Source organism: Podarcis bocagei (genome assembly GCF_964188305.1).
Source record: "Podarcis bocagei genome assembly, chromosome: 1".
NCBI classification, from domain to species: Eukaryota; Metazoa; Chordata; class Lepidosauria; order Squamata; family Lacertidae; genus Podarcis; species Podarcis bocagei.
Window position 1 is genome coordinate 50,595,987 of NC_138125.1, and position 17,574 is coordinate 50,613,560.

The window sequence follows — 17,574 nt, forward strand, 5'->3', positions numbered from 1 at the left end:
GCTTCATCTCTCAGCCCTACCATAGTTTCATTTCTCAGTCCTTTGTCATTTAGATCCACCATGTCATTTTTGATCCCGTTTCCCATTTCAACCATTGCTTGTTTAGTTTCATTCCTCATTTCATTTACTCCTTTTAATCTTGTCAATTTTTAATCTGTTTTTTCCTCTAAAACCTCTATTTTTCTGTTAATAAACTTTGTTAGCTCGTCATCATCTGCTTAAGAATATCCACAGTAAGCAAGGACCCTGAAGTTCTCCTTCTTTATCCCACCTCTTCCCCTCCTTCTGCCTCTCTCTTTTCTCTTCTTGTAAGTGGCATTCTGAATGTTGAAGCTTTTCCTGCTTCACTTTTAAAAATTATTAGGAGTTCTGTCTCTAAACAGCTTCTGCCACTTCAGCAATTTCACAGCTTGCAAAAGCTTAACTTTGTCTACACTGAGTGACAGCAGCTCTCCAGTGTTTCAGACTGGGGGGGTCTCTCCCAGGCCTGCTTGGAGCTTCTGCGGATTAAACCTGAGATCTTCCGCATGTAAAGCAAACACTCTATCATTGAGCCACAGCACTGCTTTGAGTCATGGCTCTTCCCCTTAAAATAGACAGAGAAGCATTCAGGGCTGCTCCAGCTATTAGAATTAATAATAAAAGTTCAATACTACATTTTCTCAGAGTTTCAATAAAAGGAAAATTCTAAATGTGACCTCCTTGCCTTCATTGCTTTATCTCGGGAAGGGTGGGGGAGGCATAGTAGACAACTGCAAACCAGAGTCCATGTGAGGAAACCTGAGAGCTTGTGGGGAGGAAATGTGCAAGCCCAAAGCTTTTTACCAATTTCCTTACTCCTTTCCCCTCTCAAGCTGCAAGATCCCTTGGATTCTTGATCCCTACAAGTCATTCCTCCACCCTCTCCAGCCAGTGTTCGTGTAACAGAAAGCAACTGGTGAGATTATGGTTCAGGAGAGGAGGTAATGTAGGAGAGTGAGAAAGCCTATCAGATGAGCCATGGGGTACACAGAGGTCTAGGAGATGCAAAACTGCACTGGGATTCCTTGTGGCAGTGAGGACATTAAAGCCTCTACTTCCTCGTTTTTTGACAGAATTACAAGCCTGGTAGATGAAGGGAACTCAGTGGATATAGCCTACCTTGATTTCAGTAAGGCATTTGACAAGGTGCCCCATGATATTCTTGTAAAGAAGCTGGTAAAATGCGGTCTTGACTATGCTACCACTCAGTGGATTTGTAACTGGCTGACTGACCGAACCCAAAGGGTGCTCATCAATGGTTCCTCTTCATCATGGAGAAGAGTGACTAGTGGGGTGCCACAGGGTTCTGTCTTGGGCCCGGTCTTATTCAACATCTTTATCAACGACTTGGATGATGGACTCAAGGGCATCCTGATCAAATTTGCAGATGACACTAAACTGGGAGGGGTGGCTAACACCCCAGAGGACAGGATCACACTTCAAAACGACCTTGACAGATTAGAAAACTGGGCCAAAACAAACAAGATGAATTTTAACAGGGAGAAATGTAAAGTATTGCACTTGGGCAAAAAAAATGAGAGGCACAAGTACAAGATGGGTGACACCTAGCTTGAGAGCAGTACATGTGAAAAGGATCTAGGAGTCTTGGTTGACCACAAACTTGACATGAGCCAACAGTGTGACGCGGCAGCTAAAAAAGCCAATGCAATTCTGGGCTGCATCAATAGGAGTATAGCATCTAGATCAAGGGAAGTAATAGTGCCACTGTATTCTGCTCTGGTCAGACCTCACCTGGAGTACTGTGTCCAGTTCTGGGCACCACAATTCAAGAAGGACACTGACAAACTGGAACGTGTCCAGAAGAGGGCAACCAAAATGGTCAAAGGCCTGGAAACGATGCCTTATGAGGAACGGCTAAGGGAGCTGGGCATGTTTAGCCTGGAGAAGAGGAGGTTAAGGGGTGATATGATAGCCATGTTCAAATATTTAAAAGGATGTCACATAGAGGAGGGAGAAAGGTTGTTTTCTGCTGCTCCAGAGAAGCGGACACGGAGCAATGGATCCAAACTACAAGAAAGAAGATTCCACCTAAACATTAGGAAGAACTTCCTGACCGTAAGAGCTGTTCGACAGTGGAATTTGCTGCCAAGGAGTGTGGTGGAGTCTCCTACTTTGGAGGTCTTTAAGCAGAGGCTTGACAACCATATGTCAGGAGTGCTCTGATGGTGTTTCCTGCTTGGCAGGGGGTTGGACTCGATGGCCCTTGTGGTCTCTTCCAACTCTATGATTCTATGATTCTATGATTCTAGTGATCCCGATGCAGCCAAGATTGCTGCCCTTATACTGATATTAGGCCGTGATATTTTGCAGCAAGAGGTGAGGGGAAGGAAGCTTTTGCAGCCAAGGGTTCCATGGGGCCTGTGGTTGCCTGCATATGGTGTTTGTAGTTAATAAGGAAAGAGATGTGTGTTTGTTGGGGGGAACAACTCTCAATCATATTTTAAGTGATTCAGTGAGCTTGAGAAAGGCATATACTAATGGAGAAAGCTAGGGAGGCATTTGACTGCCTGCTAGTTGAATCTCTAGCTTGTGGCTCTTGATGGAACTGTTTACTTTCAGTGGCACAGACGATTAACATGCCTGATATGTTCCTTAACAATACAGAAGTACTCTTATTGATAAAATCAAAATAAATAATAAAAGTTGAAATTATTTTCTGTTTTCACATTCTAAAATAAGCACTTTCAACTGTTTGCTTCAAGCAGTTGTTTCAGATACAAATGAAGTGCTTCATGTTAACCATCCTCCAAAAAATTTAATGCTTTGAGTGTAATTACACTACACCATATAAAGAGGTCAAGTTAAGCAAAAAGACAAAATTAGTGTCCTGTGTACATTAGTCATGCTCTCAGAAGTCACTAAACAGCCGGAAACAGTGGCGGCCTGTATTTCATGCAGATAACTTATTGAATATTGTATTTCGAATTTCCAAATGTCTAGAGACTGACATATATTCATGATTAAAAAGAATAGACTAAAGGAGAATACAAGACTTTTATGTATTTTACTGCTAAAACTATCCTTTTTTGATTTATGTCTCAATGTCAAAAGATTCCTTGCATGTGAGAATTTCAGGCTAGTGTGCAAACTGTACATTTCATAACAACTATTAAGCATGATAGACATGGAAACTGGGCCACCGTCTTAATACAGAGATTTATTTTTAATAGATTTTATTTTCAATAACAAAATATTCAAAATGGAGTTAATAATTTTAATGGTATAAATATACTAAGATGTGATTGATATGGGAGAATCTGATTTTGGAGATAAGGGATTCTACAATTGTGGACTCGTGGCGCAACCCAAATGATGCTTACTCAAGAAGTGTGCTTAAGATCACAGCCTTAGAAACAATTGCTGATCTTCTTTAAAAAAAATAAGGGTGATTTATAAAGAATCTTGTCTATGATAAATGTATTCAACTATATGTGTGCCAACTTATTCACCAAACATATAAGAGAGATTTATAGTGATAGGCTGGGATAATAATAATAATAATAATAATAATAATAATAATAATAATAATAATAGTAATAATAATGTTTTATTGGTTATAAACTGTTAGCATTCCAAGAGCTGCTTAAGGCCTGCCCCCCTAAGGAAGTTTCAAAAGATGTCACCATGTTCAATGCTATTTACTCCCAACCCTTTTTTAGGATTGTAGCCTTATAGACTTAAGTCTTATGGGTATAATACTTAGCACTTATTCAGCATATCTAAAAATAAGAGATAATTTTGTAGTGCTTGTATTGGTGACACCTTTAGTTTGATACTAATTGTTTAAACTGTTTAATCTTGGGCAATGATAATCCTATTACAAATACAAATATAGATTTGTCAGAACATTCTGTTTATCTCACTGATGACAACGGTCATCATGTATCCAGGAGAGACACATGTTTAATTCCTATCTACCTTTCTGAAAGTCAGCCAATAAAGTGATTTAAAACCATATTATGAATAGTCCCAGGATGTCATTCCCCAAACCAGAAGTTTTCTTGAAACACTTGGAATATAACAAACAAACAAATAACAATAGTTTCCCCCAAAAAATATTTCCACAGTTGAAAGCTTAATGTCTAAGTGGGTCATTATGGAGACTGAATAATAAGTATAGTTGACTATCATGTGAAAAAATATCTGATGAGTCATCACCTGCCATAACTAATAGACAGGGTTTCTTTAAATTTCAGTATTAAGAAATACGTTGGAATGTCATATTTTATATTCAGTGACATGTCTAGACAGATTGTTCTTCCATTAGTCATTATTGACTGAAAGCAGACCAAATAATCAGGAAAAACTCAAGCTGTGGAAACTATTGCGTTTAAGAGCTCAGATGAGAACACACTTTCAAATGTAAACAAGCAATAAACAAAGGTATACAATAATGACAGATTATGTTCAGGAGACACAAATCTATAATAAGTATTCAGAAATCCATCTAGATTTTCAGATGCTCCCTGAGAAGTAATGTTGAAAATGGCATGTACTTTTTCAACTAAACATGCTGCAATGCAGGTCTTTTCTGTAATGAAAGCTTACTTCAAAACAAATGAAATACAAGTAATTTTTTAAAATGCAACAACAAAATTAATGATGTAAATACAGTCGTGGGAAAAAGAAAGTGCACCCTCTTTGAATTCTGTGGTTTTACATATGAAGACATAATAACAATCATTTTGTTCCTTAGCAGGTCTTAAAATTAGGTAAATGCAACCTCAGATGAACAACAACACATGACATACTACACCATGTCATGATTTATTTAACAGAAATAAAGCCAAAATGGAAACGCCATGTGTGAAAAACTAAGCACACCTTATGATTCAATAGCTTGTTGAACTCCCTTTAGCAGCAATAACTTGAAGTAATTATTTTATGTAGGACTTTATATGTCTCCCACATCGTTGTGGAGAAATTTTGGCCCACTCACCCTGAGATGTCCCCCCCCCCATTTCTATGAACATTGAACTCCTGAGAAAATTGGCAACTGTCTTGAATGTTTTCCACTTTTGAATAATCTTTATCACTGTAGAATGATGGACTTAAAATTGGTTGGAGATGACCTTAGAACTCTTCCCAATTTCATGGGCAGCTTCTCTAAGAGCATTGTGTTGTCATTTCCTTGGCGTTGTGTTAAAACACATCTGAATGCACCAGACCAGCAAACTGCTAAAACGTCAGCTTTTATAGAGATGGCCACACTTCCTGATGATCAATTAAGCAAGGACATTTTATTAGCAACCCCTGCCTGCTACTTAGCCTCTTAATTCCTATGGAAGCAGTAAGGGTGTACAGTCGTACCTTGGTTGACGAACAGAATCTGTTCCAGAAGTCCATTCAACTTCCAAAACGTTCGCAAACCAAAGCGTGGGTTCTGATTGGCTGACTGGCCCCAGATACAATGTGGACAGCTAAAACGGACGTTTGGGTTCAAAAGAATGTTCACAAACTGAAACACTCACTTCTAGGTTTCCAGCGTTCGGGAGCCAAAACGTTCAAGTCGCAAGGCGTTTGTCAACAAAGGTACGACTGTACTTAGTTTTTCACACATGATTTATCTTGGCTTTATTTTTGTTAAATAAAGCATGACACCCTAGACAGCAGCTTAAAAAGCAGAGACAACACCTTGCCAACAAAGGTCCGTATAGTAAAAGCTATGGTTTTCCCAGTAGTGATGTATGGAAGTGAGAGCTGGACCATAAAGAAGGCTGATCGCCGAAGAATTGGTGCTTTTGAATTATGGTGCTGGAGGAGACTCTTGAGAGTCCCATGGACTGCAAGAAGATCAAACCTCTCCATTCTGAAGGAAATCAGCCCTGAGTGCTCACTGGAAGGACAGATCGTGAAGCTGAGGCTCCAATACTTTGGCCACCTCATGAGAAGAGAAGATTCCCTGGAAAAGACCTTGATGTTGGGAAAGATGGAGGGCACAAGGAGAAGGGGAGGACAGAGGACGAGATGGTTGGACAGTGTTCTCGAAGCTACCAGCATGAGTTTGACCAAACTGTGGGAGGCAGTGGAAGACAGAAGTGCCTGGCATGCTCTGGTCCATGGGGTCACGAAGAGTCGGACACGACTAAACGACTAAACAACAACAACAACAACAAAGCATGACACGGTGTAGTATGTCATGTGTTGTTGTTCATCTGAGGTTGCATTTACCTAATTTTAAGACCTGCCAAGGAACAAATGATTGCTATTATGTCCTGATACGTAAAACCACAGAATTCAAAGAGGGTGCACTTTCTTTTCCCCATGACTGTATATAAATGATTGGTCTGATTGTAACTTGATGAAAATTTACTTCTGTTTACATTTTCTGTTTTCTACCTAGAATAGGCTTAGCGTAGTGGTTATAGTGCGGGAGACCAAGGTTCAAACTCTCTCTCAGCCATGAAGCTCACTGGCCTTGGGCTAGTCACTGTTCTTGGACTAAGCTATTTCACAGAATGTGAGCGTAAATGGGGAGGAGGAGAACTACATACCCCACCTTGAGATCCTAGGAGAAGGTGGGATATAAAGGGAATGACAAACAAATACATTTTAAAAACATTTCACGTTTGATCTTGCCATGACAGCAGCACTGCATCATCATCACACACAAGCACCATATTCTTCATTGGTCTACCATCACATCGCCTTGCCATTTCTCCTGCCACTCAGCTCCCAGCTCTTGTCTAAACTCATCACCTTACACAGAAAACTTGACACAGATTTATGGGGTGTTTTTTGCCCCCCCCCCCAGCCTGTGCATCTGGTGGGGGGCAGTTTTGCCAATCCCTAGGTATGCTTCTGGCTATGGCCATTCTCTAACATCCTTAGGACTTCAACTTTTTGGCCTTTTCTTATTCTTTCTTTCTTTCCTTCATCTTTTCTTTCTCCCTGTCTCATTAATTGTATTTATTTATTCACCACACATATATCTCACCTTTCATCCAAGGTGGCATTCATGGTTCTCCCCCTTCTCATTTTATCCTCACAACAACCCTGTGGGATCGGTCAGGTCACCCATCTGACTTCATTGAAGATTTGAACCCTGCTGGTCTCCCCATGTCCTAGCTGGTATATCTATCAGTCTTCTTCTTCCCCATCTCTCAGTACATTTCTATGTGAATCTATCACACAACGACATTCTCTCTACTTCACTGATGATCATCTGCATATCCCTCCACAAATTTTTGCATCTCTCTCACACGTGCCAGTGAATCTATGTCATCCCAGTCTACCCCATCCTTGGCTCTTAGATGTGCCTGTGCCTGCATGCCCCCACCCACCTTACAGCACCTTACAGTTAGTCCCACCCCCCCATCTCCTGAACCTTCCATCCCTTACAGGCTTGAAGCTAACTTAGCATCCCAGTTCAATGAAGTCAAGCACATTCCCGTTCACCATCTGGGAGAGGTGGGTGGCAATGTAGTGTTTTTTTAATCAATGGAAAGAACTTTCTGCTCTTGCTTAAAAAGAAATTAGTTTGGAAAACCCATAGTGGTAAGGAAAAAGTCTGAACCCATAAACGGCTATAGCTCCAAGTTGTTGAACTCCCTAGTCAGAGAGGAATATATTTCTCTCTACAGGAAATCAATTCTGCTTCCAAGGACAAAATACAACATAGTCAGATATTTTAAAATAACCACTGTATGGAAAATAAGTCAAAGAGTTATAAACATGCAGTACATACTTATCTCCCACAATCCCCAAGTTGATTGTTGGGTACCCATGTTCTTGAATTGTTGCTAGAAGAGTTGAACGATTACTGTCTCTAATCTTTCCTGGTAGCAGGTCATCTTCAGGATTCAATAGCTATAAAACCAGAATCAAAATACCTGAATATTCACCTTCACAGCGAATAAAACATAAAACAGATGTAGATGTTTTGATATTGGACTACTGCAACGCGCTCCACATGGGGCTACCTTTGAAGGTGACCCAGAAACTACAACTAATCCAGAACGTGGCAGGTAGACTGGTGACTGGGAGTGGCCGCTGAGATCACATAAAGACCTACATTGGCTCCCAGTACGTTTCTGAGCACAATTCAAAGTGTTGGTGCTGACCTTTAAAGCCCTAAATGGCCTCGTCCCAGTATACCTGAAGAAGTGTCTGCACCCCCATCGTTCAGCCCGGACACTGAGGTCCAGTGCCAAGGGCCTTCTGGCAGTTCCCTCACTGCAAGAAGTGAAGTTACAGGGAACCAGGCAGAGGGCCTTCTCGGTAGTGATGCCCGCCCTGTGGAACGTCCTCCCATCAGATGTCAAATAAATAAATGTCAGACTTTTAGAAGACATCTGAAGACAGCCCTGTTTAGGGAAGCTTTTAATACTGGATGAATCATTGTATTTTAATATTCTTCTGGAAGCCACCTAGAGTGGCTTGGGAAACCCAGCCAGATGGGCGTGATATAAATAATAAATTGTTATTATTATTATTTTATTTGACTTTCTATTCAGATCATAAAATGATAGTAGATTTAGTCTGTAATATTCATTTTGTTGGGAAGTATGCTTTATGTATTCAGGATAAGGATTATGTTGCCAGTATCTCAAATGGAGCTGTTTGAAACCAAGTAACTATTTAGAAATATAATTAAATTACGGTACTTTGCTCGCAACAATAAAATTCTCTATCGCAGAATGTGCCCATTACTATTGGACTTATTGAACACTGTGTATGAATCAGCATTTGTGGTTTATTTCTTCCAAACAACCCATGGCAAGCTAATAACAAACTTTGTTTCTCTCTGCTTTGAACTATTCATTGAGTTGCTACCTTGTTAAGACCAAGATGTTGCTGGTAGTGAAACCAAGGAGAGGGAAGAGAAATCTTGGTAGTGGGGATGTGGGAAGAAGGGGGAAGTCTGAATCTTTTCATCACAAGTGTTCTGTATGTTTGGTATAAACACTGCTTTGCATCAGGCCCTCTCCAAACCATGAACTGTATCACCCTTTCCCCATCCTCTTTGTCTCCTTCTACTTCAAATCTCTAGCACCCAACCTCTGCTTTTTGTTGCGAATTTCCACCTTTGACCATAGGTGTATAGCTGTAGTATTTCTTCTATTGAACACTGAATTACATCTCTTCCTGGTCAGCGTCGCTTTCTCAACCAATGTCCCACCTCTTTATTTTCCAACCCATGTAAGTTTATCTTTGGTTTTAAACATTTGGGTAATGGTGGTTAATTTTTTACTTTTGCATTAAGTGCATACATATAAAGTAAATATAGCACATTTACAGAATCTTCCTGTGAAAGCAGGCACAAAAATAATAGTTTTTGGCAGAAAATCATCATTAACATTGGAAACAGTCCATAAAAAGGTGCTGGCAGCTTTAGTCAAAATACAACTGCCATGCTTGTAGAAGTTTGGTTAGCAGATTTTTCCTTACTTCATTCCCTGTGGACATTACTGCAACCACTGGAAACTTGTTAACTTCAACTTCTGTTACTCCAACAGTTGCTAGGAGACCTATCTCTGATGGACCCATATGGGTTCCCTTGGCCAGCACACATTCACCTCTTTTAATGTCATGTCCTATAGGTCTAGAAATGCATCAGAAAAGGGGAAAAAATGGATTCAAGTTATCTGACCAAACACCAAGCAGGGCTGATAAAACTTATAAAATTTCAAAAGCTATTTATGCTAGAAACATATTAAACTGCTATTTTAGTTTTCAAAAGCAGTATGCAGTTGTGAAAACACGTAATTCACTGACCTGATATCTTGGCCTGGTCGAGCCTGCACCAGAATGCGCACCTCAAGTTCTTCGGTGCCCTGCAATAAAGGAAACAAGCTTTCTTCATATGTGTTAAACAAAGTTAAATAAGGTACTGTCTCTTATCAGCCTTCATTGGGTATGAATGAAACTCAAGGTATGTTATAGAACGTTCTGTTCATATCAGATTTAAGCTCGTATAATTCAAACATACATGCAATGTTAGAGTTACGTGTGTCCAATTTATGCATGACTGCAACTGCACGCATCACAGCAACCGCTAAGTGGCCAGAAAAGGGTGTGGAACAGGAGTGGGGCAGGGGTGGAACAGGCAGTCACACGCAGTGACCCAGAATGCGACGCGCATGTAAACTGAGGGGTTGCCTGTATTGCTTTAAAAACGTGTTCTAAAGAATGTTAAAATCCTACTGTAGTTTTGAGTCTATTGTGCTGGAAAAAGTGATTAATTTCCCATTGTGTCTTCTTTATTTGATTCATAATATTAAGAAGAGCTGGGCTGTATTGAAACGGCGTTTCTGCGCGCTCTGGCTTCCATCACAGTGTCCTATTGCACCAGAAGCAGTTTGTCCTGCTGGCCACATGACCCAGAAAGCTGTCTGTGGACAAACGCCGGCTCCCTTGGCCTGAAGCGAGATGAGCGCCGCAACCCCATAGTTGCCTTTGACTGGATTTAACTGTCCAGGGGTCCTTTACCTTTACTTATTGAAACTAATATTGAAACTAATAACAGTTTACATGCCAGCTCAGTAATCACGAAACATAAAGGAAAAAGCTTAATTGCTACACACCTAAAGGGTAGTTTTGCATTGACATCACAGGGTCATCAGGTGGAGCTCTTGCTCCACCTGCTGGACAACAGTAGGCGAAAACTCTTGGGAAGTAGGCAGCTCCCATTTCAGTTTTGTGGATTATCCAAGCCTGAACAGCCATCAAGGTCACACACATGCATTAAAGGAAACAACCTAGCTGCCTACTTCCCTAACTCTAATTTACTAGAATTTAAGAAGAGCTGCTGCCAACTGGGCTGTAAAAACATCAAAACATCATGTTGCAGTCCATACTAAGGTGTGGACCCTATGTAGTCAATGTAAAACTATCCTTCAGGTACCCATTGTACATTTCCCCATTGACATCATAGTTTCATTTTGTTGGGCTATAGAAAAGCTTTCCCAGTTATGGTAGGTCCTAACTGCAACAATATGCACCATGACTGTGGGAGGGCCTGCTGCTTCTGCTTCGGTGAAAACATCCATTTTATAGTGCCTTATAAATGTGCTGGGAGCTCAGGTATCCATCCCGCATACCCATGCAAGGGTAAAGAAGGCCACTGAGGCAGCTCCTTCCCCAGTAGAGTGAATTGCCATTGCTCTGCAGGCGCGTATCCATCTGAGCAATGCAGATGGCATTGTTTTCTTGCTCAGAATAGGGGTGGGAAGAAAGGAGCAAAATGTGCCTCCGTTTGTCTGAAGTCCTTAGTTCTGAAACTGAAATGGGGGCTGCCTAGTTTTTCTTCTGTCTTCATCTGCCAGATGGAACTAGAGCTCAGCCTGATGACCCAATGTTAGTGGGGAAATGGATGTGTGGGGAAGGATATACCTCTCCTTCTCGTAGTGATAAGCTGACAGACAGGTTGAGAACCAATTATCTTTTAAAAATAAAAATAATAAAAATACTCTTACTACATGTGGTAAATTCTGTGAACCGCCCTGAGACCCCCAGGTATAGGGTGGTATATAAATTCAAACAACAACATCAACAACAACAACAACAACAATAATAAGGGGTGGATTTTTAAGGATTCTGGAGGGATCTCTTAAGCATGCAATTGCTAAAGCTTTAAATAGCACTTCTGAGACCTATGTAGTATAGGATAAATGAAATATCTCAGTCCCCCATCTTCCAGTAGTCCCTCATCCTGCTCTCATGAGTCCTAGTCATTACCTGCCTCAATCCAATCAAGGCAAAATTAATGATAAAAATTCAATGCAAACAAAAGCAAGAACAGAGATTGCAAAATTGCACAAACTGTTATTTGTTTCAAATGTGTATTTCTATGTATAGCCAAACTTATTTGATTACGGACTACTGAGTGATTCTCTGGAGCCATGCTGCTGTACGTAGCAGGAACAAGGATTTTTAACGTTCTTACTCACATCATCTGATTCCCTGATGAGTTCTGTGTCTTCCACCTGCACCACAGCGTCAGCACCACAGGGTATTGGAGCACCAGTTGTAACTCTCATTACCTGACCAGGCATTACAGTTTGAGTTGGCTGAAAAATATCAGGGAATGTAATTTTAATTTTTTTAAAGGAACAAGAGGTCCCAAGAGGCACTAAATTATGCAGAAATAACTTGGAATGAAAAAAGTCTTTCTATTAGTGACATATTTTTTACCAAATTTTGATTAGCTCTGTTCACATAAAGACAATTAAAACAAATTGCATATCTAAAAACAATTTAAAAATTATATTTATATAAAACAGTTTAAAGCAACAACAGTGCATACATAAAATCAATAGAGACTTGCTTTTGACATGGTATGGAATGGACCTGCTAATCAGATGGTATCTGTGGGATACCTTCTCCTTTATAACACAGTGAGTTTGTAGGGTGTATGGCACTCTTTTAGGTATCCTGGACCCAAGCTTTATAGAGCTGTGTACCAGTACTAGCCCCTTCAGCCTAGCTTGGTAACTAACTGGCAGCTAGCGGCTGACATGCTCTACAAACTAGGCTGTCTATAGAATCATCACAAATTATTTATACTTCCTTTTTAAAAGCAGTGAAATGTGTACTGTACATCATATCATATTAGGGGAAAACACTTTTCAACAAAGGAAAATTAAAATATAGTGCACTCACTTGTTCACCAGCTTGGGATTCCCCAATGATGAAACGATCCCCAGGTCCATCAGCAGCTGTTAATAATACAGCAACAAGATAATTACAATTGTTGCTTAAACAGACATTAATAGGATTATTACTATTGTTCTTTACTTCATAACTCTTCCCCCAACTCCAAATCCAATTGGCAATTATGATTTCTATAGATTTTTTTTTTAAGTGAAGAGTTTATCAAGTTGTTCCACATCTCTCTCCCTGTTTTTATTACTGATGCACACCAAGCAGGACTCCTTTTCCATTATAAGATTCTGGATTATCCAAGATTTACTGGTGTTGAACAACAGCACTAGCAGTTGAGAGGGCTGACTGTGTATCCCACATTATGTTGGCTGGAAAAAGGTCAGAAGAGGGGACAGCTCTCAGATATCTCTTCCTTCTTCATGTTCCTTCACCCTGGGTGCTAATTAGAAAAGCCCCCAAAGAACAATATTGAGTAGAACACAGCTCAATGCTTCAAATAAAGTTACTTTTAAAGGTATGTACGAAAAACATGTAAAGACTATTTGTGTTTGTTCTGTAACTAACCTGAATCAACTTCATAAAGGGAAGGACTAACGTGCCCCCTTGCCCTTTGGGCACCGCTGAACATGTAAAGCAATCTAGTGTAAAGCTGAACTCTCAAAAACATTATTTCATGGTCAAAACCACGAGTATTTACCTCTGACAGCATAGCCATCTTTTACTGAAGCTGGGAAGGGTGGTAGGTTGTCTTTTGCATAAACATCTTGGGCAAGGACTCTGCCCATTCCATCTAATATGAGAGAGGCAAAATCTTTGTTAGCAAACATTGACTGCAAAACAGTTCCAATGACAAACTAAGTTCATATGTGCACAATACTGCTAATACTGCTACTGTGTGGTCCTCCAGATATTGTTGGACTCAGCCCCAGCCAGCATGGCCGATGGAGTTGTGGTCCAGTAACATCTGGAGGGCCACAGTTTCCTGGCATAAAAGCAGCTTTCAATTTATGTCAATGATAATTAGTGACTAGAGAAATTCAGTCTGGAACAGAGGTAAAAGATTAGATTCAGCCAGCCATCAATTTACATTGCAATTAATATGGAGATAGTGTGAGAGCAAGGACGTCAACCTCTTATTTACTTATCCATCCTTTGTTCAAGGAGTGTAAGAGGGTGAACAAACCTCCCCAACTGTATTCTATCCTCAGAAAGCTATGATTTTTTTTTTTTTTGGGGGGACGACTTATTCAGAAAAGAGAATACTGTATACCACATGCTATTCTTAGCTGTGAGCATAACAGCATTCATGATGAGCATTTCCTCCCCTAGTTTATATCCTAACTACTGCTACCTTCTCAATCACCTTGCCCAAAAATGGTTTATTGGTGCCTGGGAGGTAGTTAGCACAGACTTTTTTTGTGACTGGCTGCACCACTATGTCCTTCAAGGCAGTGGGTACACATCATCATGTAATAAAGTGGTCACCACACCCCTCGATTCACCCAGTCAACCTTCCACAGCTGACACAAAGCAGCCAGGATTGATGTGGGTCAAGACGGCATGTAGTAGGCTGCAGAGCTACAAGTGTCTTGTCCACATCTTCAGCATCAATAGCTGAAACTAACAGAAGAAAATTGTGTACGATGGTGTATCAAGACACCTCAACAGACGTGTGTCATTCAAGTCCACATGAAGACAGGTGATTTCTTCCCTTCAAAATTCCCTGCAAATTTGACACAGTAGGTCTCTGAAGGCTCAAAGACTGGGTTAACCATGGCAGATGAAAGCAACCTTGTATCACTTGGAAAAGTTCTGTTGGATGGGTACTTGAGGTGGCAAAATAGGCCTTTTTGCTATAGTTTCAGGCCTTAGCAACAATTGCGGTTCATCTCTGCTATTTAAGTCACTAATTTGCTTCTGACTGGGGCTGTCCACACACAGCAGTATATGTACATAGTTGCAATGAAATATGTACATTTTCATTAGCCAATATTTCAGATATTTTCATACTTTTGTCATGATATTAATCTCTACTTGAGCTTCAAGAGACTAAACAGTGAAGCAGGGTTCCCATGACCAAATTGCAACAATTCTAAGCTGTAGGCAAACCATTCTCTCAAATTCAGTCCCCTCATAAGCAATATGGGGATAGTAACACATCCACTCCAACTAAATAATTGTTGTAAAGATTACCAAGATGGGGGTCTGCTTTGCATGTAATGCAACTAAGCCATGATTTATTAGACCACGGTTTACTAGATTGTCTAAACCCTGTCCTGTAGCTTAAACATTATTTATTAACCATGAACAAGTCACACACAAAAGCCATGATTTGTTTCGTTGGTTTATCAACCTTGGGTTATGTTACCAATGGATTGGTGTGATGTGAGAACTTGGCTCTTGTATATAAAATGTGCCGAACCCTAAAGAGCTATGCACTACACAAAAAAGCAAGTAAATAAAAATTCAACAATGCTCCCCTTCTTTACTTTCTGGATGTTTGAGGTTATATGAAATACCTCGATAATTTATTATTTCTGTTCCAAGCACTGGGGTCATCTCCAGCACTGTGATGAAGGCTTTGTCCATAGATGTTAATGGAAATGGAGACATACGGTGTCTTCTTGCCACCTTTGTAATGTCTACAGCACTATGACCTGCAGAAGATGAATATGTATGTTAGGGCGAAGAGAAACATGGTATTTTCTCAGGAAGATAACACTGTGATATAAACATTTCGCTGCCCCTTAACAGTTGCTTACCAACAATACAGTCTTACCTTGGATCCCGAATGCCTTGGTACTCGGACGTTTTGGCTCCTGAATGCCGCAAACCCGGAAGTGAGTGTTCTGGTTTGCGAACGTTCTTTGGAACCCAAACGTCCAATGTGGCTTCCGTGGCTTCTGATTGGCTGCTGGAGCTTACTGCAGTCAATTGGAAGCCGTGCTTTGGATTCCAAACATTTTGGAAGTCTAACAGACTTCCGAAACAGATTCCGTTCGACTTCCAAGGTACAACTGTACAGCACACAGTACTCTCACATAGGGCCTAAATGTGCACTCTGGGCTCCATCTTTCTCAACAACTGCCAGGTTGTACATGGCTGTATGAAGAGAAAGCCCAACATGCAATCTCCTGTTCATGAGTAGGAGCTTCGCAAGATTGGGAAACTTAATTGTGATTGTGTCCCAATCACTATGAGTCCCTAACCTGTGAGCAGGAGTTCATGTGTTGAGCTTCCATTTTACAAAACTCTGTACCACACGGGCTGTTGGGGGTGGGGAAATCAATGTGAGGGTAGGGCTAAAAGCGTGGCCCTGCTCCTCACTCTACACTTATGTCCTAAGCATGAGTAACATTTGAATAGGAATAAATTCTTGACTACATCCAGTTGGGAAATGAAAACGTCATTTAAAGGTGCACATCAGTTTAGATCTGTTGATTTATAAAGTACCACACTAAAAAACAACAACCCAGTCACAACTGGGAATACAGCATGTAATTGGCAGAACTGGTAATGTTAAACAGTGTTAAAGTGACTATTCTATTGAAGAATCCATTAGACGTTTTATTGACCACCAAAGTGTGTTTAAGATGCAAATGAGTTAGAACACCTACATTGCTTATCTCCTAAAAGTTCTCTTAATATTTTACAGAACTGAGACAGATATCTCCAAGAATTCTCCCATGCTCACATACAATGAAATGCCATATTCTGAAGTGCTAATATGCAGGTGACATTAAATAAGCATTTCCATCTCAAAGACAAATTACACTAAGTCACTTTATTATCTAGAAAATCAGAAGCTTTTGGAAGCAAAATTGTTGTTAATTTGGGAGAGTCATTTTGAATCAATACTATGTCATGTTTCTCTAAACATGCAATTAACACTATCTTGTCATTATTTCATTTTTATGATAGTGCTTGTTATGATTGGCTTTTTATTCAGCTCTTCCTATGACTTAAGCAATATTTCTGTGGCAAATCATGTCAATTGTTGGAGACTTAATTAAGGTTAGAGGAAAAAGGCTCTAATTTTCTAAGGTTTTCTGTTACTCAAGCTGGCATCTTGCTTCAGGTTCAGGTTTATTGATTGTGTTAATAACACAAGGACAAAACAGCCTTTATGTGATATTAAGTTTAGCATACTTCAGATTAATGGCAAACACCCTTCAATGGATGCTGATTTGTGGACATTACTTTCACTAAATGCAACAAAAGGATCAATCACAATATTAAAATTATTTCTCATGAAATTCAAAACTACTATCATGGTTGCAAAATATTTACTTGAAGAATAAAAGAAGAGCCCTGAAAGCTTATGAGCATCTAGCTGCAGCAAGTGCCAAGGAAGGCAGGGTCTCTGTGATATATTCCCTACTGATACAATCCCAGTTCTCTTCACTTACTACTTTTAAATTAATATGGGAGATGATTCTGAATGATTCTCAGTGGATTAAGATCTGGTCCACCCGTCCTTTTAGGTCTGTGTCTGCTAACATTAGAGATAATTTTTTAAAGGTGGTCCACTGTTGGTTTTTAACCCTGGTTCAACTAGCTCATATTGCAAGATCTGGTTCCCTCCTCTGCTGGTGGGATTGTAAGGTATGAGGAACATATTGGCATATGTGGTGGGGATGTAACTATGTACACAAGTTCTGGAAACCAGTTGTAATGGAGTTTGGTATTATTGCCGCCAAACAAGTCATCTTAGACACTAAGCTATGCCTCTTATCAAATTTTGATAGTTCCAATGCTGACCTTGATTCTCAACAATTAATTTTGTATCTGTTGGTTGCCACTCATCTAGTGATCTCCCAAGGGTGGAAGGATAAATCTTGTCATTCTACGGATCCATGGTTTAAAAAAGTCACGATAAACTGACTCATAAAATACATGCCACCAACTTTGCTTCTGCTTGACCAA

At 40.1% G+C, this 17,574-nt stretch overlaps 1 protein-coding gene across 21 annotated transcripts in view; it reads right to left on the bottom strand.

Moving 5' to 3' along the window:
• The window catches only part of GPHN (gephyrin), a 246,991-nt gene that overhangs the window by 17,849 nt on the left and 211,568 nt on the right, over positions 1–17,574 (bottom strand). For 14 of the 21 annotated variants that reach the window (XM_081164303.1, XM_081164318.1, XM_081164319.1 and 11 more), the window contains 7 exons: positions 15,168–15,305; positions 13,346–13,438; positions 12,646–12,701; positions 11,934–12,053; positions 9,760–9,818; positions 9,433–9,586; positions 7,730–7,851 (listed from right to left, as the gene is read on the bottom strand). In XM_081164303.1, coding sequence (XP_081020429.1) covers positions 7,730–7,851; positions 9,433–9,586; positions 9,760–9,818; positions 11,934–12,053; positions 12,646–12,701; positions 13,346–13,438; positions 15,168–15,305 — 742 coding nt within the window. Of the gene's footprint in view, positions 1–7,729; positions 7,852–9,432; positions 9,587–9,759; positions 9,819–11,933; positions 12,054–12,645; positions 12,702–13,345; positions 13,439–15,137; positions 15,306–17,574 lie in introns of all 21 variants that reach the window. The other 7 variants (XM_081164322.1, XM_081164317.1, XM_081164304.1 and 4 more) reach the window with 1 other exon arrangement.